We start from the raw sequence: 22,201 nt of genomic DNA, 5'->3' as shown, positions 1-22,201 counted from the left end.
AGAAAAGGGAGAAGTTAATGCTCTGATTGTCGCCATCACACTAACGTAACATACACAAAAGTATGCGCTAATTAAATCAATGCGGTTTAGGTCAAATTACAAGCTTTGTTGAAACTTGTAAGGTCAACTTTGAACTCAAAACTGTGATGTACAATATTGCATGTAGCCTAGGCTAAGCACAATAGCCTAGCTAGTACATTATTTTCAATGTATATCATATAGGCCTACATATCCTACATATAGGTCTATGCTATGTATTCTTTTAGATTAATGTGGCCTAAATTAGCCTAAATTAGTAATGAAAAATGGCCTATAGGCCTACCGCACGTCACAGTTTAACAATTCAACTTTGACCTTTCCACAAAGCCGAGGCTATATGTGAAAAACCCAAACTTAGACCGAAAACGAAATCTCGTTTTTCAAACTGACGAATCGATTACAAAATAGACACACAATAGCAAATAGCCAGTTACCTCTATAAAGGTAGGCAAGATAGAATCTGTGGCACGATTTGCATTTAACGTGTGGAAAAAAAATACAAACCAGCGCCCTTACTTATTCACAAAGGCACACACCCTAACAGGAATGTCCAGATCTCAAAAAAGGGCGGGCGTTACGACGAAGTCATATGCGTCTCTCACACACCTGTCAGACCTCACCTGTACGGCACTTTTCACTTCAGTGGGAGGGCGCTGGGCAGACAACTGTCATAAACGAGACCTAGACTATAGTATGTTATTCTGAAACACCTAGTTAAGTTCAGTTACTATGTGTGAAATTGTAGCATACTTGTATGATTCCGAACTTGTCGCAAAGTTCCAGAGAAGATGCGGTTTGTTCCTCGTCGAAGCTCACCCAAAGACGGATAACCCACGTCAAGACACGGATGATACAGAGATACACATTCGAAAGCGTTGCAGAAGGCTCAATGGACACTCTGTTATAACCAAAGAAACATTGGACAATAATTCAAATGACGAATTCCAGAAAAATGAATTTACTTCTAATGTAAGTTCTGATAGAAATTAGTGACAGAATATGACAAAGTAGGCAACAACTGGCTTTTCTTGTTGTGTGTTATGTCTGACAGCAAATCATGTGTCTCCGCAGATAAGCTGAATTTTTACATTCATTTAAATGTGTTTCACATTTAGGCAAAACCAAAAAAGGCAGCTTGTGTTAGATGCCAACTCAATGAGCTTGCTTGATTCTGAGAATGCAGCCCAGGATGTTCAAAAGTTGAAACTCATTCCCAGACAAAGCCACACTGCAGACTTTAGGAATGCCACAATAGAACAATTGTCACTCTATAGCCTACAAAAGCGAAATATAATTAATCATTGAGAGTCGACTCCACCTCTAAAGAGGTATTTTACTGTGTTACTGTTAGTCACCCCAACCATGGTTCATTTTTGTGTTACTGTATAGCATGGGTCATCATTGTGTTACTGTATGGGTCATCATTGTGTTACTGTATAGCATGGGTCATCATTGTGTTACTGTATACCATGGGTCATCATTGTGTTACTGTACACACCACAGGCCCAGGTCCTGCAGCAGGGATACGAGGTCCGGAACAGGTTGCTCCATATCCTCTTCCTGGTTTCGGCGAGCCTTGGACATGAAATCTTCTACATCACCTTCTTGCCCTGCCTCCACTGGAACCTGGACCCCTTCCTGTGCCGACGTCTTGTCAACATGTGGGCTGTAAGTGGACAGGCTTCTCAGCCAGTCCCAGTGCATCCTGTTAGATAAAGAGGCCTTCTAAACGTCCTTAGTGGGGATTAGCACATTCTCCGGTGCCAAATGATCAAATTGCATTACCTGCAACACTGAAGTGTGTGTGTGTGTGTGTGTATCAGAATGTGGTTTGTGTTTTGAGTGTGTGCCGCTGTGTGTGCGTGCTCAAACGAATATGTGTTTTGTTGTGTGCGTGTGTGTGTGTGTGCGCGTGCGGGAGGTCACAGACAGCCACCTCTGTAGGACACAACCTCCACGTCACTGTCTGTGTGACAATGGAGCTCCCCCCTCCCCCCCTAGTTAGACCCACACATTCTTTCATCCTGCCCTGAACCCCCCCACCCCCTCTGCCCTGGGTGACCTGCCTCTAACACAGCCCTCCCAGACCACGAGATCCAGGCCCAGCCAGGCTGACCGGAGCCTCGGACAGGAGGAGGGAACACGAGGGGGTCAAGCCAGAACACTTGGAACTCATGATGACAAACTCTAGTTTTCAAGTGGTCCAGTCTTATGAAGGGAAAGAGGACTTGACAAGCTCGCACATCCAGGTTCTACATCTGTCAAAGTGAATGGTGGCCCACGTGCGCGGCACACACTTAGAATTTTTACAACTCCATTTTGACGAAATTACAAACACACACACAAACACACACACACACAGTGTCAGTGTGTTTGTGTGCCCTGCATGCCTGTCCTCTCCTCCAGTGCATGGCATATGTCCTCTGACTGAACCCCTTATTATGGCCCTCAGGGGGTCTTCAGACACTTGTATGATTCAACACTGGCCATCCTCCACACACACACACACACACACACCCACACCCACACACAGTGGCCAGAGGAAGGCTGTAATTACTCTGAGTTAGACATTACAAGCTCAGTTGTCTATTCTGCACTTCCAAGTCTCGCCAGGCTGGTTTATTGACCTCTTCATTGCTTTGAGGTTGTCTCCTCCATAGGCCCATTTGGCTTGTCTGGCCCCGGGGTAAATTGCATTGCACTTCTAAAGCCCTGCTCCCTATTGTGGAGCTGAAGTTATCTAGAGTTCACACCATGCCTTCACACACACACACACACACACACTGAGACACTCACAAACACAGAAGCTTTCTCTCCCTCGGCCTGACATAGAAACAAACACATACACTTCCCCTTAACGCTGATAACGTCCTTCGATCCATGAGATGACAGCCTCTATACTGGAGCACTCACCGAATGTAAGAATCGAGTGAGCCAGTTTTTCTTCCTAATAACCCAAACGCGCTGCTAAGTTAACAGCCTAATTAAACAGTTAACCTACATTTTGAATTACATTTGACAAACCAAAATGCCGTACGAGCTGAATGACACACTTATTAGACATGACGAGACACACACCAACATCGTCCCCCACACTATATTTGTTGACAGACCAAAGTCCAAACACACTCTGGACTCGATCAATACACTCATTCATGGGACGTTTTCTCTCTCCATGGCCACTCACTGTTTCCTGGGCTAAGCCAGCAATATCGCCTAAAAACTTTTCCCTCATTTCCCCTAAGAATTTCCCTTCATTTTCCGCCTTGTTTATGTGCCAGTGCCCGAATGTACAACAGTAGGATAAGCTAATATTGCGGTTGTCAACGACAGACATCATTAAAGTAAAGTAAGGCTAAACCAACTTCACTACGTGTGAAGAAAAAAGAGAAAGAAAAACGAAAGCCAATGTAACATGGTGGTTATGAAAGAGACACTAGTCTATTTTCTTCCTGTTTCTCTCTCTCTCTTTCTTTCTGATTCTATTTGATCATCTCTGGTTGCTATGCTCACTATGAGGTAAAAAAAAAACTGAGAACAATTTTATCTCTCGTTTGCCATGGTAACACTCACCTATTACCCAATCCCACACTATGTCCATGACAACAGAAATAACTCTCTCTCTCTCTCTCTCTCCCTCTACATTACTATCTTTATTTTAGAAGCATGGCCTCCCTGTTGAAAAATACCTCCCCACTACTCCCTTGCCACGACAGCCATTAAAGACGCATAAAATATACAGGTCCAAGCTCTAAATAAATCACTGTCTGCGACGTCTGCAACGTCTGCCCCTGTGGATCCCTATGGAGATGGCTCAGTTAGAATGACCCAGACGGTGTCTCTACACACACACATGACAAATTCCATATCTGCTCAGGTCTGTAGTGTGTGTGTGGTTGTGACTCTGCAACAGATGAAGAGTGATGGAGTACTGTATGTTGCTGTGAGAAAGATAGTGTGTGTGTGTGTGTGTCACAGATTCGCTCCAGACACTGTCAATTGGAGACAGATTCAGCAGAGCAGCCTGGTTCGTAGCTCATCTTACTGTGTAACTACCTGCAGCCTGTTCTAGCAGCCCCAGTCTCGCGGGGGGAACTGTTTTGGTGTGGACCATGATGACTTATTTAGAGGAGACTTGGTGCGCCCGAGAGCAGGAGAATAGTAGACAATCAGGCTTTGAACTCTTACTTAGAAGTTCTCTTTGTTTCTCCTCTGCTCACGTGGTCGAGAAGATGGAGAGATACAGGCATGGAATTCCATGTGTGTGATTACATTTGGCGATATCGATGGTGTCGGGTGTCGGGCTCCAGTCTACTGCTAACAACTCAGTGCTCATTTGAATATTTAAAACATGGGGCCAGGATGCAGGATCACCACTGTTTAATCCCTCCCCTCCTCCCTCCCCCCCCCCTCCCCCCAGCTGGTGATGTACATCGGCCAGGTCCTGAAGGACGTGCTGAAGCTGCCCCGCCCCCTGTCGCCCCCCGTGGTGAAGCTGGAGAGCCGCGTGGAGGTGGAGTACGGCCTGCCCTCCACCCACGCCATCGCCGCCACCTCCATCTTCTTCACCCTGCTCCTCAGTGCCCCGTCCCGGGTGCAGGTAGGCGGGAACGCACACGCACTCCAAACCAACACCCTCTGGTGTTTCGAGATCTCCAGGAGACAGTGACATGTCCACCGCAGCGGGGTTACTGGATGGCTCTTGTTGTTGTGCCAGTGGGGTTGACGTAGTTTGGGAGGGTTTGCCCCATTGTTTGAGGCCTGCAGGTTCTTGTTTTGTCCATTTATCTGGGCTCTAGCTTAGTAGGATAACACAGTCTTGCAGTGGATGTATGTACACATTTTAGTGGTAGGTTGAGGTTTTCACTTTAAGACTACATAGAGGACAGTTCACTTAAATCTTCAAAAACAGCAAGAAGGATGTCTGTCCCTTCACAAAGGAGGAGGGTGTGTCAATGTTGTCTTACTTGAGTCCTAGCCGACCAGTTGGACAATGAACTGGGAGGGGCGGAGTCGCCAGTCATCATCAGTCACCATTAGCCACACCCACCCAGCTGCTGTTTGTTCCTCTGATATACTCTCTTGAGTAAATGACTGTCACTCTCTCTCTTCTTCCATTTCAAATTCTGTTTTACTCTCTGTCTCTCCTCATTTTCTCTTTCCTTGTCTTTCTTGCTTTCCTTCCCCATCTCTCCCTCCCTCTCACCCCTTCCTTTCTCTGTCTCTCTCTGTCTCTCTGTCTCTCTGTCTCTCTCTCACACACACACACACACACACACACTCTTTCTCGTATTCAGGCCAACAGCAGAGAACTCAATAAGTGACCCAAACACTGCATTTGACTTAATCACAGAGTTGTCTCCTAAACGCAACTTTCACTCCGTTCCAGTTCAACCTCATTTCTCACAACCCCAACTTGAATATTTCCAACTTGGAGACAAAAGGCACATCCCAAATACAGTGAATTCACTCCACAGAAACTCCACTGACATGAGTCTGTGAATGGAAACAAACACCTATAGATCTGTAGTAAACTTCAACAGTGGTCTGAAAAGGCCTTGGGGCGACTTTTAGGTTTTTTAAGCAGCGGTGGGGTCAAAGGTCAGGACAGTCAATCACACAGCGCCCCCCCCCCCCCTTCACCCCAGGATCCTTTGTGTCCATTTCGAGGGCCTCCCTTCATGAACTCTCTCCCTGAAAAGGCTTCCAGCTGCAAAGACAGGAACAGACACAGGGAAAGAGAGAGAGGAGGGATGGAGGGGCGGGGGAGGGAGGGGGAGTCAATGAATAAACACACACTCTCCTCTCACTGTCATTGAAATGGAGGGAAGACAAAACCACCAATAGGTGGATGATGGAAAAGGAGGGATCAGGGAAGGGGAGATGGACGGACAGATGAGTAAAAAGGAGGGATGGCCTGGAGACAGTCCATGCATCAAACCGGTCTAATAAAGGATTGGCACACAGGACAGGTAGTGCCCTCAGCTTGAGGGGCTTGATTAATGGATGGCTTGATCCCAGAAACAAAAGTAGGGACAATGACAATGTCTAAACAAGGAAAAGAGAGATGTTTTGAGTTTAGGATGAAATGGAGGATATCCTACAAAATGTCTGTCTGTATGTGTGTGTGTGTGTGTGTGTGTGTGTGGTGTGTTCCAGTTCCAGTTTGAGGTGGGTCTGCTGGTGGCAGTGGTGCTGTCTGGACTGGTGTGCCTGAGCCGCCTCTACACAGGCATGCACTCAGCTCTGGTGAGTCCCCTCTCTCTCCTCTGCCCTCCAGAGACAACTGGATGAAACATTCAAGCCCATGGCGGATTTATTATTCATGCTATGTCTGGCTGGCGGGCTGGAAGTCGAAAGCAGGGCAAGGCACCACCTGTTTTGGACATCCACTCCGTAGAGAGACGACATCAGGGTCTGGGCTGAAGGAAAACTGGGCTCGAAGTGTCCTGAGAACACAGTGCTCAATATTCTTCTTTCATTCGTTTGGTTATGTTAACTGTGGATGGTTTCTATTGGATAGTGTCTGTTTGTGGCCGTGTATCTAGTTATACTCAGAGCAACGTCATGTTTCCCGGTGGTAATGCGTGACTCCCTTTCTGGATTCAGGATGTGATCTGTGGTGCCCTGATCTCTGCTGCGGTGATGCTGATCACCTACCCATATTGGGAAACCTTCGAAGTTCTCCAGCTCACCAGCCCGTTCTCCCCCATCGTAGCGTTGGCGCTGCCTCTGTTCCTGTGCTACACATACCCAGAGCTGGACCATTACAGCACCACACGGGGGGACACTACCACCATCTTTGGATCGGCCGCCGGCTGCTCTGTGGGTTACTGGGTCAATGAGCAGCTGGGGGAGACTTTTGAACCCCAGGGGATTTTGCCCGTACCCCTGCCCCCCCTGACACTAGCTGGCCTGGCAATGGGCACCGCCCGTTTCACGCTGGGCGTGGCTGCATTGGTCATCACACGGCAAGTAGCAAAAACAGTGAGTTTGAGGGTGCTGTGTTCGTGGTACAGAGTGCCTGTTCATGACAGAGAAGCCAGAAGAAGAAAAGAAATCGAAGTTCCGTATAAATTCGTCACCTACACTTTGGTCGGCCTGGTGAACAGCATCGTGGTCAATAGGTTTTTTATACTGCTAGGGTTGCTATGACACTAGTTTTTAAGGGGACTATTTTGTACCTGTAATAATGTTTTATACGGACCTATTTTTTTTTTTTTCAAATAAAGTTTTTAACTAAACACTGTCAAAGGAAAAGAGCAAATATAAAATATTTTATATCTGCAAGCTATAAACCTTTCAGCCAGCATGCATGCCACAAAACGGTCACTTCTTTAAATAAGAAAGAAAAGTTTTGTCTGTAACCTTATGCCGATAACCTCACCCCACACCACCCGATCTGTTGACAGAAAACACCACCTAAAGTACATCTTAATGATGCAGTCATAGAGAAAGTGAAGCCTATTCTGTAAACCTGCCAAAGCACAGCTTGGTGGCTTCAGTTGGAAATGTCTCTATTTCCTGTAGTCTGCCTTGAGGAATGCAGATCCACCAGTCAAACCCCTTACTGCTTCCTGCATTTTGGCCCACTTGTAAGGGTGAATACATCACATATTTTCAGAGCCATCCTAACTTGATATAAAACGTCCAACTCCCCAAAACTGAATCGAAAAGACAGTCGTACACAGTTGTAAGACCCCTGAACACTGAACTTAATACCATTCTTTATCCAGTTCAGTGACTAACCCAAACAACGCAATGCAAAGGATGAGTCCCAGGCCATGTGTCATTCAGTTTAATGGCGGTACAGATCGTGAGTGATAAAAACATATCCATACATACATAGTCTATTGATATTACAATATACCGACCAACAAATTCTTGATGTTAGTTTTTTTAAATAACCCCCCCCCTCCCAAGAGTATTTCATCTGTAAACTTGTGGACCATCAACTGTGGACTTATTTTAGGGCCGAAACTGACAGAGATCTGTTTAATCGTACACGACTGGTCACGCATATTCTTCACTGAGAAAACTCATGACTTCAGCCAGGTTTGCGTGGACGTTGCACTGGGCCAGACTGGGCCGTGCCATTCCATGCCAAACTGGGCCGGGTTATGACATCACACACTGGGCGTGAGTTGAGACTACTAGTTGAGTGCATGAACTACTGAAGTTTCATCAGACCAGGTTTAAATGTGTGTGTGTGTGTGTTGGAGGGGGGGGCGAGGGGAGGGGGTCACAGGAAGGGCTCGATGTCGATGTCCAGGGCGGAGCAGGGCATGGTGAGCTCAAAGCGGTTGATGACGTCAGGGTGCAGGACCCCGAGGCGCCCGATGCTCTTCCCGCGCGCAAAGATCTCGGCACAGCGCCCTGGGAAGAAGGTGGAGTCTGCAGGGCCAAAACAATGTCAAACGACAAGTTACATGACTTGCCAGACATCCGTCTGTGATACAGGTCCATTGAAAGAGCCAAATGTTTGAACGATAAGACCGAATGATGTGTGGAGATAGCGATGACTTTCGAGCCGTACTGACGTGGTAGGAACAAAACTGTAGACTCAAGGTTGCCATGACTCCAGATCCAGTGTACATCGATGTGCTATACTACCAGTGCATCTCCTCTTCCCACTCAAGAACACCAATCAGATGTTTTGCTCATTGCTATGAAAAATGAAATGCTTCCACCATTCTCAGACTACTGCGTGTGTGTGTGCGTGTGTGTGTGTTTGCTCACGCGTATACAGGCATGCATTGTCCACTACGCAAAAAGTAATCTTGTGTGTGTGTTAGGGATGCACCGAATCCAGGATTCGGTTTCAGATTAGGCTGAATATTGGACTTTCTGATGGTGTTTGGTTTCGGCCGAACCTTGGGATTTTTTTCCACCGAACCGAACCCTACGCGCGCTACGCTGGTCGACATAATGGCGCCGGCGTTGATGACGAGAAGGTGTTTACGTAGGTGGACTGTTCAATGCAGTAGGCTGAGAGAACGTGGAAATGCAACTCGTGAGCAGAAAAAGTGTTGTTTGGCAGAACTTTCAGTCAAAAGAAGGCGATTCAAGTCGAGCTACATGTTCAATTTGCAAAGCCGATCTATCTCATGGTGGCAAGGACCCTAAACAATACACAAAATGTCTGCTGTTAAAACATTTGCGTATGAAACATCCAAAAGAAATTCAAGAAATCTAAAAGGCTAATATTTTGGATATTGATTGTATCTTGAGATGGGTATACACAGGCATGGTAATTGTCAAAATAGTTTTTCCCACTTGTCTTCCTGGCATAATGTTGCCAATCCTTTTTTTGTCATTAAAATCAAGAAAAAAACACTGCTGTGGACGTTGTTTACTTCATTAATGTGTTTACTGTGTTAACGGACTGAGGATGGCAGTAGGATTCGGTATTCGGTTTCAGCAGAATCTTAACCAGTGGATTTGGTATTCGGCCGAACCACAAAAATCTGGATCGGTGCATCCTTGTGTGATTCTGGATCGGTGCAGTGTGTGTGTGTGTGTGTGTGTGTGTCTATAATACCTAATGGGATGTGCACATCTCCACAGCAAAAAGTAAACAGAGTCAATATGAGCAGGTCTGTAACAGCACTGGGGAAGAGCTCCCATTTGACACAGTTGTTAAGTGAAACCTGGGCATCTGTTTTTTTTTTTTTTTTTTTTTTTAAAGGTTCCTTCCTCCCTCTAATCCCCTCAGCCTCTTCCCTCGCCTCTTAGCTCTGTATTTGCCCTTGAGAAACAGAGAGAAGGTGTGTGTGTGTGTCAGGGAGGCTCTCAGTGACAGCTTGGCTATTCCCTCTGCGGGTCTCCCGTCCACTCTCCATCAGAGCTCCAGTCCTGCCCCCCCCCCCGCCCCCCGCCCCCTCCCTGCCCAGCCAGGCTCACTGTAGCCTGGGTGGCAGATACAGTGAGGGTGGGTGGGAAAGGAGCAGGGGGAACATTGCCATTTCACCCTCCTGGTGTGCATGTCCTGAGGGATGTGTGTGGGTGTGTGTGTGTGTGTGTAGAGGGAGTGCTGGGACAGGGATGTCCAGGTGACCTCTTAGGAGCAATGACCCTGTGTCAGGGTCAAGGACGCTGACATATGGTGCTAATGGTGCGTGAAGGCTCCTGAGTGTGTTTGAGAGTGATAAGTGTGTTCTGGGAATGAGCGTGTGTGTGTGTGTGTGCGCACTTCATGGCCTAAGTGCCTGTGCGAGTGCGCTATGGAAAAGAAGGGTGCGGGTGTGTGCGAGTGCAGAGGACCAGGCCGAGTGTGACGCTGTGCGAGCGCGTGTTTCCTTTCTGCTGCAGTAGAAGACGTGACTCACATGCAGCCTCTCACTGCAGACCCTGCACCCCCCCCCCCCACCCCTTCTGTCTCTCACCCTCCATCCCAGAGCCCTCTCACACCTTCCTTTCTTTCCTTCTCCCTTGTACTTCCCCCCTCTCTCTGTCTGGCTCTCCGTCTCTCCGGCTCTCCCCCTCTCTCTCCCTCTCTCTCCCTCCCCCTCTCTCTCCCTCCCTCCCCCTCTCTCTCCCTCCCTCCCCCTCTCTTCTCCTCTCTCTCCTCCCTCTCTCTCTCTCCCTCTCTCTCTCTCCCTCTCCCCCTCTCTCCCTCTCGTTCTGTGATACCCAAGCCCATTGATTAGCTTGTGTCTGAGGAGGGGACTTCAGAGCTCCAGCCTGACTGTGGTGTGACCTTGGTGAGAGGGAAGGGGGAGAAGGGAGGGGCGGGGAGGGAGAGTAAAGGGGGAGTCTGAAGCTCTACCATTACCACTCCTCCGTGGACATTTTGTTTCTTACATATATCACCCCCCCAAAATATTTGTTGGTCTATTCAATAGTGAAAACCTATTGTCTTTTAAAACAAGCCAACAAACAGTTACAGTCGACGAAGGAAAGTTGTATATCTATGTCTTGGAAGATAACTGCAGCAATAGGTGTGTAGTATATGCTTGGACACGTCGCAAGTCATCGGTGTCCTTATTGAGACAATCGGCTAGGAGCGGGGACCTGTTCCAACACAGTGCCCCTTCAGAACCCTCTGAACACTAAGGCCGAATCCCAATACTCCCCCTTACCCCTTCCCCTTAGTTTTGCGCGTTCCCGTGAGAGCTAGTGGTGTCCCAATACTCTTTTTGAGCTAGGGGTAGGGCTAAGACTAAGGGGTATACACCCCTTAAAACCAAGTAAGATTGGGAGCTTACTTGAAACCTAGGGCTATGTGAATACTGCACGACCGGCAATGGCGGACAGATCATCCAGAGTCCAATAAATGTAATATTTTCGGCTTAATTAATTGATAAAAAAAATGATGACAGTCTTGTTTAGTGTTATACACAGTCCTGAACATATATATTTGCAATCATTTTCCTAATTGAAACTTTTCTATAAATCGCTAGTTTGGTACGCTAATGTTACAGTGCTGAATTGCACAACAGTCCTGTAATTCTTTGACTAGCATGTCTACAGTTTTAAGTAAACTCCATTAGCAGCTAATTTTGCTTAATATCAGTGCATAACACGACTTGCTTTGGAGATATCGATACGTGCTAGATGACGTACCTGTAACCAAGTGGCGTCCCATTTCTTAGGGATATGTAGCCCTTACCCCTCAGTTTCGAGGGCCAAGGGCTCGGGGTAAACTAAGGGGAAGGGGTAAGGGGTAGTATTGGGATTCGGCCTAAAGCTCTTTACGAGACAGACCTCCGGACTGCTACGTGGGAAACTAGCCCAGAGGCAAAAGCTATTGAACAGCACAAGGGGAGGCCACACTATTGTTAGAAATCTGCGTGCGTGCGCGTGTGTGTGTGTCCTCACCGTCGGCTGCCTGGATGTGGTAGCCCTGGTCCTGGTCCTGGCCCGGCGCGACCTCCAGCAGCTGCATGACCCGGTCCAACAGCCCATGGATCACCTCGAACCCGGGGCTCTTGTTGTAGTAGACAGCACACAGGCGCCGGTTGTTCCTGGCGCCCACGTCTGGGTGAAGAGCAGCAGGAGGAGGAGCAGAGGTCAGGAGAACACACTCAGAGGCCTGGTGAGTGTTGCAGAGGTTGCAAGAAGACAGGAGGCGCACACGCACACACACACACACCTTTGGTTTCATCTTTCAGCACCACATCAGAGATCTCAAACAGCTTGAGGGGCAGAGGCATCTTCCTATTGGCAGCCAGGGTCTTCAGCAGGCCTGACAGGAGGGTGGTGCGCGCCACCTGGTGGACGGAGAGAGAGAGAGAGAGAGCAGCAGTTAACGACAGGCCCGGCAACTGACTCGCGGCATTGTCGTGCGTCCCATAGGGAGACAACCCTGAATGACAGAGAATTCCAGAATTCCCTTTGAAGTGTATACAAACACCCCCCTAAAAAATGTTGGGTTGTCAATTGTTTCACATTGATGCCTTTGTGTCTTATTGAAAGCTTTTGAAGCCATTTGTGACGTACGGCTAGTTCCTCCTCGAAGTACTCTGATGAGAGGGTTAGGTTGTACCCTCCCCTGAGATGTGCGAGCTGTCAACACTACAAGACAAACCTGTAACTACAGGTGACTGTGCACTAAAACCTTTGTGTGAGATGGAACATTTTGGAAAAGCATCAGTGTAGTGGTCATTTAGTTTTACCGAGTGCCTTTATCAGATTTCACAATTATGATATGCTTCTGTACATATACATTTGTAGAATTGTAGGCTCCTTACTTACATTTATTTGGAATGGTTAATGGGTAACTGTGTGACATTGAGTGTTTTCTGACATTTTCTGACCCTCTTTAGAACGTCGTCCCAACCGCATGGGGAAGGACACCACAGGCAGGTTGGGCGGCTGCGTGTCTCACCTGAAACTCTGCGGTCTTGGGGTTGGCGATGTGTGCTGCCTTGGTCTCACTGATCTTCTTCCCCAACTTGTCTGAGATGTCCTCTTGTGAACACTGCAAAAGAATGGAGACGGAAAGATGAGCGGATTTCAGAGAGGCGTAAAGAGAAACTGACTGTGTGTGTGTGTGTGTGGTGGGGGGGGTGTCTTTACCAGGGCAAAAGTGAGTGCTTCGGTGAATCCAGCATTAGCCAGGTCCTGCCTCAGCAACTCAGTCAGTTTGTTGATTGGAAGCTAAACACACCGGAGAAAGCCCATGTACATGAATACGCACAGACAATCCAAATCCACGCGCATACAGGCACTCGCACGCACGCTCCCCCCTCCCTCACCTGATTGGCTACGGTGTAGGTGCGTGGCGTGGTGCGGACGATGTTGTTGAAGCCGTACGCCATGGCGGCGTCCTCCATGATGTCACACGCGTGGATGACGTCGGAGCGGGTGGGCGGGATCTCCACCTCGATCTCGCCCTCGCCCGTGACCTCCGAGAGCAGGCACATCCGGGTCAGCAGCTGGGCGATGCTCTCTGTTGTCTCACTGGGGGGGGGGGGGGAGTCACCGTTATACAAGGTGTTCCAATCGGAATATTTCAATATTAATATTTCAAACTTCTGCCCACTCCTATTTCACTCACTTGATGCCCACTTTGCGGTTGATGAAATCTCCAGATATCCTTTCCTTCCTGTAAGCCAGCTCCTGAAGACCCAACAACACATGATGAGTTTGACGGAAAAGCACACAGTCTTACCTGTGGTAAATAAGGATGCGTTCTTGTGGTGGATCTTACCGGGTACATGCAGGTCCTGCCGTCAGCATAGACCACCTCAGCCTCCTCCACCCTGAGACAGAGAGACAGAGAGAAGGGGAGCAAGCGAGGAATGCAAGAGAATTACATTTTTTTATTGTATTTTCCCTTTCCCCTTCAAGTCACACATTGAGTTAAATGACATTTAGATGCAAAGTGGGAAATTAGAGCCAAACGGCATTTTGAAAGTTGACTCACGTGAATGGTTCGTCGCAATATTCACAGAACATTGTCACCACCATGTCCAACACAATTTTTGCCTGTGCATAAAAGTGAATAAGCATAAGGAAAAGTCCCTTTAAATAAACACATAAGGATAAACACGGTCGTTTCATCCCCCCCAACTTCACCTTGGTGAGATCTGTGGCTGTGCACTCGATGAAAACATTCTTTGTGTTTAGAGAGATTTTGGAATGGTCTCCTAAAAGAGAGAGAACGTATTTGTTTTGTTGATACATTTCTCAAGCAGGTGGCGTGCGTCCATCTCGTGTGTGTACGCGCGGGGTGTGTGCCAACCGTTGATAATGGGAGGCATGGACAGGACAACGCCATTGCTGTCATAGATGACGGGGTATACAGGCTTGTCTTCAATGATGTGCAGGTAGTGTTTCATGTGGCTGTCCGCCTGCAAGAGGCAAAGAAAAATATACCACTGAAAACAACAAGCCTCTCCAGCCAATTGCGAGTCATCTTACGGACGCTCACCCAATCGCTGCTCACCTTGTACAGGCTCATGAGTTCGGTGGCGGTGTATTCCTTGGCCTGGTTGAGGGGTTTGAAGCGGATGTCCCCGGGAGGTTTGGCAGTGTAAGTGAAGGGACCAGAGAGGGTGTCAAGATCGTGAGTTCCAATGGCCACCAGTGTCCTTTTTCTGCCCCCCCCCAAAAAAAAAAAACACAGCTTAATAACTCAACACGAAGACCGGGGAACAGACTGTGTTGAACCTCAATTCATCACCACATCCATACACTATGACTCCTTGGAAGAAAGCTTCTTCTATGCCGTCATCAAAGTCCAGGTGGCCTGATAGTGTTTTGTGGATTGAGTTTTGGAAGCGTGTCACTTTAAGTTGCAGTGAGCCTGAAGGTGGGGGGCTGGAGGGCTAACCATCAGGGGTCGTCATCTGGTGCAACCAGAGCTAGCTCAGAAAATATGTTGACAGTGGACCTCATCCCTACTCCCATTGAAATGAATCCCTCAGTAGTCCCTAACAAATGTCTTCTGGCTGTGGTGTGTGTGTGTGTGTGTGTGTGTGTGCGTGCGCGTGGAAGGCTGACCTGCAGACGTTCTGGTGCAGCTTCTCCTGCAGCTCGATGAAGCTGTCGTAGCGCTCCTTGGTGAAGGTGATGTTGCGCAGCACTGCGGCCACGGCGTGGGGGCGCACCGCTGCAGTCTGGACAGCCAGCAGAGAGGGCAACACGTCTGATTCAGACCTTATCAATACTCATCTACCCTCGTCATCCTTTAAATACTAATTTGACCATTTTGAAGGTGACACAAAAACCAAGGTGAAATATGTGGATGCTTAGGTAGTGTCTAATAACGGTAGCTCGTGTCTAATAATAGTGGAGCCTGCTATTATTACCACGACTACTAATAAATGTATGTTAACCTCAGCGGAATACACCTTTAAATCTGTTTATTATGGACTGGTGTTTCACCCCTGAGCAGTGTTGCTGACTCCACCCACCTCCTCGGTGATGAGCAGCCTCTGGGGCTCACCGCTGGCCGGTCTCACACGTCTGTAACGAGGGGCTTCGATCCTGAAGGGCGGGCCAGCCGGCAAACACACACACATGCACGCATCAATGTGAAAGTGACCAACTTTAACACAATCATACGAGTTCGCATTTTAGGCTAACACAAAACAACAGGGGGAAATGCTAATCTGTTGGCCATTTCTGCTGGGCTTAGACGCACCTTTTCATGAAGACCTGCAGGCCTCTGACGAGCCCCTCCAAGCACAGCAGGTCATAGCGGTTAGCCGGGACGTCTATCTTGTACAGGATAACATCCGACGCGCCCTCCGCCTTGGCGTCCCCCTGCTCACGGCTGATGATGTCCTTCTCCGAGGTCTGGAAGATGAGAATGGATTCAGGCAACTCACCAGCTACACTAAATCATCAAAGGTGCATAGTGTGCATTAAGTATATTAGCTTAGTTAATTAATTTACACTTACAATTTCATCAAGCTCCAGACCAAACTCGAAACATAGCTCATCAAACTGTTCATCAGCTACAAAAAGAAGGAAAGAGAATGTATTCTGTTACTATTCAACTTATTTATTAAATTGATTTCTATTGGATAAATAGTATTTGATCATCAACCAATATGGCTACTACTAGTTATCTATACTATACATTCTCGGGTCAACCTTAAGGCACTGGTTCCTAAGATAATTCCTTGGTTGAAGTGATTGACAGTAGTGACTTCATCACTCATACAGTATCAATCTAGCATTACAGGCTAGCTAGCTACAGCATTGCTGCTGCAAGGAAATGATGCAATAGCCCTGAAATTAGACTACAGACTAGCTTTGCAGACAGCTGTCAGAGCAACTTTTCATTCACTGTACAGCCACATGATAGAACCTATAATCACATCAATACTAGCAATTAGAAAATCTAATTAAAATGAACAAAGAAAGGTGCATTCAGGATGCAGTGAGCTAGCTAGCGGGTAGCAGTTAATACAGATAATATAGCTAGCCAGCTAGCTAAGATAGCACATGTCGCTAACTATCTTCAACACTCTAACAGACCAAGAGATCCGTAAGACAGACTGAATTTCCATTACTATAGGCATGAACATGTCTACTTACTGTAAGTTCTGCCCAAAGCCTCAAAGAGAAGATCTCTTTTAACGCTGACAGTCGGCATGATGTTAGTTGCTACTGACTGCCCACTGCTAGCCGCTGATACTTCTCGTCTGTAAGGACCCCAACAAGCCGGGAACAGCTGTCTAAGATCGCCTGTGGTGAATTATATTTATTTATAATTCATCGTTTATAATAATTTATACACGTATACATATATATCTATGTGTATATATAAATGTGTTTAATCGGTAAAAAAAATACAGAAACTGTTACGCCAGTTACAATTTATACACCGCGGCAATAATCTTGGTTGCAAAATAAAACATATTGTGGAGCTTAAAATGTCACTCTCCAGCTCATGTTTTAGCTCAACATCTGTTCCATCCATTAAGGTCTGAGTCCAAGGCTACTTTAGACCAGGTCTGCTTTACTGAATTACTGGACGGCTTTATACCACAAGATGGTGCAAAAATGACAGAAAATGGGACTGTCATCCCCATCTGTAGTTAACCAATCAGAGCTAGCTCAGAAAATGTCACGACAGTTGACCTCATCCCTACTCACATTTAATTTAACCCCTCAGTAATCCCTAACAAACTTATTCTGGCTGGCTGTGTGTGTGTGTGTGTGTGTGTGTGTGTGTGTGTGTGTGTGTGTGTGTGTGTGCGCGTGTGTGTGTGCGTGTGTGTGATGTTTACCCAGTGAGGAATGTGACCATACATTGTCTTTTGATCTTGTTTGAAGTAGCAGTTTGGATATTGGTCATATACTGATGATAAAAACAGATGTACAAATAAGATTTGATTAGATTTGAAGTGACATAGTTTGGTAGAGGTCAGTGTGGCAGCAGCTGGCTCTTTGGCTGAGGATAAGAGAATGGAAAGGACAGGACGAGTGGATTCTGCTTGACCACTGCCATCCATGGTCAATGGTCGCATTGCAACAGCTATGATCTCATATCTCTTTTACTGCCATACCGTGATCTCATATCTCTTTTACTGTAATACCGTGATCTCATATCTCTTTTACTGGGATACTCTTTCCCTCTCATTTGTGTCTCTCCTTCTTCTGCAGTTAAACCACCAGTCCCACACTACATTAGACTATAATGAGATTTGAAATGTTCTCTGTTTAAAAGAGATTTTATCTGTATAAATAAATAACTGATTAAATTGTATAGCCAGTTAGTAAAACTGTCTACCAGACACTGTACTGTAGGTAGACAGTTAGTCTACATAAAAAATCCTAAGCACTGTTTTCAAACCTCTAAACACAATCAGCACAACATCTGTTTTGGACCATGCCAGTAACACAATTCATGATGTTTTCACAGAACGTTCAGTCAGTTAACGTTTTGAAAATACTTGTGTTATTTATATACCTGCTTACACAATTCTATACCAATACTAATAGTTTAGATAGATAGTGCTTTAGCCATCACAAAATAACGGTATAAGGGAGTTCAAGGAACCCAGGCACCAATACGTCCAGGTGAATGTAAACAGCTCATCTAAACAGTGTCACAAGTGGCACTGCACGTCTACGACCTAAAGAAGACAGCTGACTTCATACAGTGAACGGCTTTACAGGGTACTGTAATAGAACCACAGACACACAGACAAACACATGTACAGTGATTCCTAGAATTAGAGTTTGGTATTGCAAGAACACATACACATTTCCCACTCGTAACCCCCAAAATGGAGTTGTTCACAGTAAAAGGAAACTGAATGATGGAAAAGACAATAAATGTCATGTTGTCTTTTGTATGCAGATTGAAACAAAACATTAAATGTTTTTGTAATGTAATCAACTGTTAATCTTTTGAAAGTTGTACTGTATGGCTAATTGTGTGATGAAAGTGTGTTGCTAGGTTAAGAGTTTAGAAAATAAACTGTATGGGTAATCGATTGTTAACAGTTGTGCCTGGAGCCTCTTGGATCTGGCAAAGACTGATGCGACAAACTAATTTCACAACTTGAATTAGTAATTGCCAGATACTCTCAACCACACTGGTCGGTTCCTTTGATGTTTAGGATTAAGGGTTCAACTGTATCAAAACAATGACAACTGTTGAAAACAGAACCATAGTGTGTAGGATTTGTACTAGGTTATTTTAGGTATAAACATTTGTTTTTAAAATTAATTATGGGTTTAGATTGGCCAATAGGGATTGTCATGAAGAACAGGACCAAATAATTCCAATGTACTTATTATATCTGTACTGTTACAAATGGCAAATAAACTTGTTACTGAACTTCAAGCTGGTCTACCTGTTTTAAACACTACAATGAATCTTTTAAATGAACTAAACCTCCAATCCCTGTCCCAAATTTTGTTTTAAATCTACTGTATGCGTACCAGCTCCTAGTAGGTCATCTCTCACTCCAAGAAGAGCTGGAGATGTGTTTGTAACCCAAGAGAGTGGGCAATGGGTCGATCATTGTGATTGGTTGAGGAGGCAGCCTCTGAAGATCAGGACTGGTAGTCTCTTCCTGGAGGCCCCCAACAAGTTTCCCTCAATGGTGGATAAACCTCCATTATTCTGTGATACATGAGCACATAGGGACTGGACTGTCCAACCTAGCCAAATACACTGAGTACAAGCTGTACACACAAACCTCACCTCCACCCGAAGGTGCAAGGGTCTTATTAACACAGATAAGAGTCAACAAGTCTATCTCGCGTTTAGTAGATTTTGAATAGGTTTGGACAAAATGCCCAATTGGACGTTGTTACCAAGCAGCAATAGTGCAACAAGGTCATGTCACGTTGTACTCTCCGTGATGGAAAATATAGTGTCGCATGCATGGTTGATGTTTGCGTGCTCGTCTTTGTGAACTCGGGGATTGTGGGTCAGGTTTCTGTCCCCAGTGTCTGCTTCTATGCCTGGGAGGTACAGCTCTCAGATGCTAAAAGAGAGGAGCCATCTGAGTCATGTGATGTCAGGGTTACATTTAAACCGTGCTGTTAGCAGGGAGCTGTGCCGAAGATGCTCGGAAGAAGTGTTGTCATGCTACTGTGATGCTATATGATGTTATGTTTTTAATAGAGTTTCTTTGTGTTGGGACATTTCTCAGAGCATTAATGGGTGAGCTTTTGTGTAAGCAACATGTGGAAAAGGGGGATTAAACAGATTGAGAAATGTGATTAGGATTTAACTGCAGGGGAATTGCAGATTTTATGGCTGGAGAATGTATCACGTTATAAAAGTGGCTCACCAATGGCTGTATATTGTATATTTATTCATTTAGTAGACGTTTTTATCCAAAGCGACTTCCAAGAGAGAGCATATTGTAGTCAACCATTGTGTAATATACTGCAAATAGATATTCAACGGTCAGATATGAAACAATCAATTGTATTTTATAGTGCTATTCAATGTTTTCTACTTTTGTCAGATGTATTTGTATGTGCTTATTATGCATTTGACTGGTGTGCAAACTCACTGATTCACCCATGACAGGAGTGGACAAATGATACAGACAGCCGACGTTATTTTAGTCTACATTAAGCTTTGTTATGTGTTTGACTGTTGTATGTATGTGACAGTAAAGTTTCTCCAAGACTTTACATACCATGACTTTGTGATTCTTTCAATGAGACTATTAAGTGGTACAGTGGGCTCCAGGTATGAACGCCAGTAACCTCATAATTTCATCACGGACACGCCCCCACCACGCGCCACCCCTACGAGCCCAATCAAAACTCAAGGAACACCCCCTGTGAAATAATGCCATGACGACGTGCCTGTCACTTCCGGATGGAAAGCGGCGACCAATATCAGCCGACAGACTCCAATGCGGGAATTCAATTGCAAACTGTGCAATTGTGCATTAAAATAGAAAATTAAATCGGCGCTTTTCTCTGGCCATTGACAAGAAACACAGTACGTCTAAGGTAAGTTTTTTTTCATGCATGAATAGCTCTTCGTGTGCTGCTGTTTATAATGCTCCTGCCCAGATGTGCGAGATAGTTGAAGGCGTGTTAACGCAGCCAGAATGCCATACTGTAGATGTACAGTAGACAAGAGCGTCTCTAGTTTATGTCAGACAAAATAGTTAACTTCTGATAAGTATTTCTTCAAATTGTGTTCAGTTTTGTTGCTGAAACATTCCGCATGTGTATTGGTTAACCGGTTTTACAAGTTGATTTTTATTCACGCTTTGAGAAAGACAAACACCATGTCTGAAATTGGGACATGGAGCTCAATCAAAATAATAATTATTGTTGGTTTATTTCATACTTCAAGCTAATCTCAATGTAATTGCAGTTGTGATACACATGTACAGACGAAGACAAAAATAAATAAATAAAACTGTCTTAACTATACTTCACAACTGGCTCACACTTCATGTCAGACAGGCTATGTCTGTGTGCAGCCTACTGCCCATGGCAACTGCAATCAAATCAGGATGGTCTATTAGGAAGCGCCTGCCTATACGTACACAGAGCAACTATTGTCTCTGGAGGGTGGTGCGATGCCACTTGAGCACACAGACATGCTGTGTCTTAACTATATGGAGCCATGTTTCTATGTGCATTGTGATGTCTTTGGTAGGGCAGAAGTTGGCTTTTGACAAAGTGGAGACCTTGACAGTAATACATTTTGAGACTAGGTCAGTGGAGTGAAGTTAGTGGTTGCTTAAAACGGCATGGTAATGGTTCCTTTAGCAACGGTAGGGTTAGCTAATATCAACACAGAACAATGACTAGGATCAACACCACAAAAACAGGAAAAGAGAAGAACATCTCTGGTTTGGCAGGTTTGTAAAAGAATGTCACTCAGATTTCAGGTTGGCCGTGTGTTTTTTCAGGTACTCTATGCTGCAAATCAAGACCAAGAAAGACATCAAACTGTTGTGGACTGAGCGCCACACAATCCAGAGTATAGTTTTCTGTGTGCCCTCTCTCAGTGAAGTCATGCTTACAAGCAAAGTAAAAAAAAAAGGGAAAATCACACATGCTTGCAAACCCACAGTCCGAGTACACACACACACACACACACACACACATGGCTAACGCGACACGTGCACTCCAGAGCCAGTCGTCCTGGCGATGGCCCTGTGTCGTGTGTTGCTGCGTGCTGTTCTGTCACAATAGCGACGTTGAGCGGCTCTCCTGGAGGCTTTAGCGAGGGCGTGAGCGGTGGCTTCACCGCACAATAGGACCCATTCACAATCCCTTAAGGAAGCAGTGATTCCCTCTTACTGCCAGCCTGCCTGCCCGCCTGCCTACCCAACCATGGTGAGGGCATGGCAGATATTACTCAATTAATCCACTGTGTGGATGCCATTTTCCAAAGTCCAGGCTTGCTTCACAAAGCTCCATTGAGCAACAACTGCATTGCTTTCCCTTCTTGTTTTCTCCTCTTTGGGTTTGTTCTTTTGGCTTTGCCAACCTTGTGCTGTAATGGACTTATCAGTAAGCTTCCGCTTGCGAGCCAGGTGTGAATTCTGTGGTAAAGTTCACAACCTGTTGCTGCCTCGCCCATCGACTGTAGAGAAGGGGAAGATTGGAGAGAGCAGTTTGACCTGCTCGGCAGGTTCCTCAAATGAGCTGGTTTTGCAGTGAATCCCACTTCTGTCAACATGTCAGGTAGTCTAGGTCCACAATGGCTCAGTTATGAGTCAATGCTGTGAGGAAAGATGATTCCTATTGCTAATTGTAT

The 22,201-nt window shown here is 45.9% G+C and overlaps 2 protein-coding genes and 1 long non-coding RNA gene across 4 annotated transcripts; 1 reads left to right on the top strand and 2 right to left on the bottom strand.

The window, feature by feature from the left end:
- The first annotated feature begins 682 nt into the window (after window positions 1–682).
- On the top strand, window positions 683–7,586 carry sgpp2 (sphingosine-1-phosphate phosphatase 2). The gene is made up of 5 exons (XM_084674583.1): window positions 683–1,008; window positions 1,543–1,707; window positions 4,460–4,639; window positions 6,199–6,288; window positions 6,649–7,586. The coding sequence occupies exons 1-5, from the start codon at window positions 769–771 to the stop codon at window positions 7,192–7,194; spliced, it is 1,221 nt and encodes a 406-aa protein (XP_084530709.1). The 5' UTR covers window positions 683–768; the 3' UTR covers window positions 7,195–7,586.
- A 235-nt stretch (window positions 7,587–7,821) lies between these two features.
- farsb (phenylalanyl-tRNA synthetase subunit beta) lies at window positions 7,822–16,956 on the bottom strand. 2 transcript variants are annotated; one of them, XM_084674581.1, is made up of 18 exons: window positions 16,813–16,956; window positions 16,534–16,683; window positions 15,892–15,947; window positions 15,632–15,786; window positions 15,402–15,474; window positions 14,989–15,104; window positions 14,432–14,582; window positions 14,228–14,336; window positions 14,062–14,132; window positions 13,910–13,971; window positions 13,694–13,745; window positions 13,541–13,602; window positions 13,239–13,443; window positions 13,060–13,140; window positions 12,869–12,961; window positions 12,134–12,251; window positions 11,860–12,018; window positions 7,822–8,433 (listed from the first exon to the last, which is right to left on the bottom strand). In XM_084674581.1, the coding sequence occupies exons 1-18, from the start codon at window positions 16,916–16,918 to the stop codon at window positions 8,282–8,284; spliced, it is 1,971 nt and encodes a 656-aa protein (XP_084530707.1). In that variant the 5' UTR covers window positions 16,919–16,956; the 3' UTR covers window positions 7,822–8,281. The 2 variants fall into 2 exon arrangements, with proteins under 2 accessions (XP_084530707.1, XP_084530708.1); XM_084674582.1 differs by lacking the exon at window positions 16,813–16,956.
- A 920-nt stretch (window positions 16,957–17,876) lies between these two features.
- On the bottom strand, window positions 17,877–19,100 carry LOC146257087 (uncharacterized). Its single transcript, XR_014729961.1, has 2 exons — window positions 18,892–19,100; window positions 17,877–18,123 (listed from the first exon to the last, which is right to left on the bottom strand). It is a non-coding gene; the product is annotated as an uncharacterized LOC146257087 (long non-coding RNA).
- Between the last annotated feature and the right edge of the window lie 3,101 nt (window positions 19,101–22,201).

The sequence above is a fragment of the Hypomesus nipponensis genome, chromosome 15, assembly GCF_054491055.1.
Source record: "Hypomesus nipponensis isolate SF chromosome 15, ASM5449105v1, whole genome shotgun sequence".
NCBI classification, from domain to species: Eukaryota; Metazoa; Chordata; class Actinopteri; order Osmeriformes; family Osmeridae; genus Hypomesus; species Hypomesus nipponensis.
This window is presented reverse-complemented; position numbering and strand designations above follow the sequence as displayed.

Bases quoted from the DNA above. Each gene is read 5' to 3' on its own strand.
- farsb (XM_084674581.1), bottom strand. From the start codon at position 16,918: ATGGATGGAACAGATGTTGAGCTAAAACATGAGCTGGAGAGTGACATT. The intron at 16,684-16,812 runs GTAACTGGCGTA...AATTCACCACAG, and splicing joins ATTGCCGCGGTGTATAAATT to GCGATCTTAGACAGCTGTTC. The intron at 12,962-13,059 runs GTAAAGACACCC...ATTCTTTTGCAG, and splicing joins AAGCACTCACTTTTGCCCTG to TGTTCACAAGAGGACATCTC.
- sgpp2 (XM_084674583.1), top strand. From the start codon at position 769: ATGTGTGAAATTGTAGCATACTTGTATGATTCCGAACTTGTCGCAAAG. The intron at 1,708-4,459 runs GTAAGTGGACAG...CCCTCCCCCCAG, and splicing joins GTCTTGTCAACATGTGGGCT to CTGGTGATGTACATCGGCCA. The intron at 6,289-6,648 runs GTGAGTCCCCTC...TTCTGGATTCAG, and splicing joins CAGGCATGCACTCAGCTCTG to GATGTGATCTGTGGTGCCCT.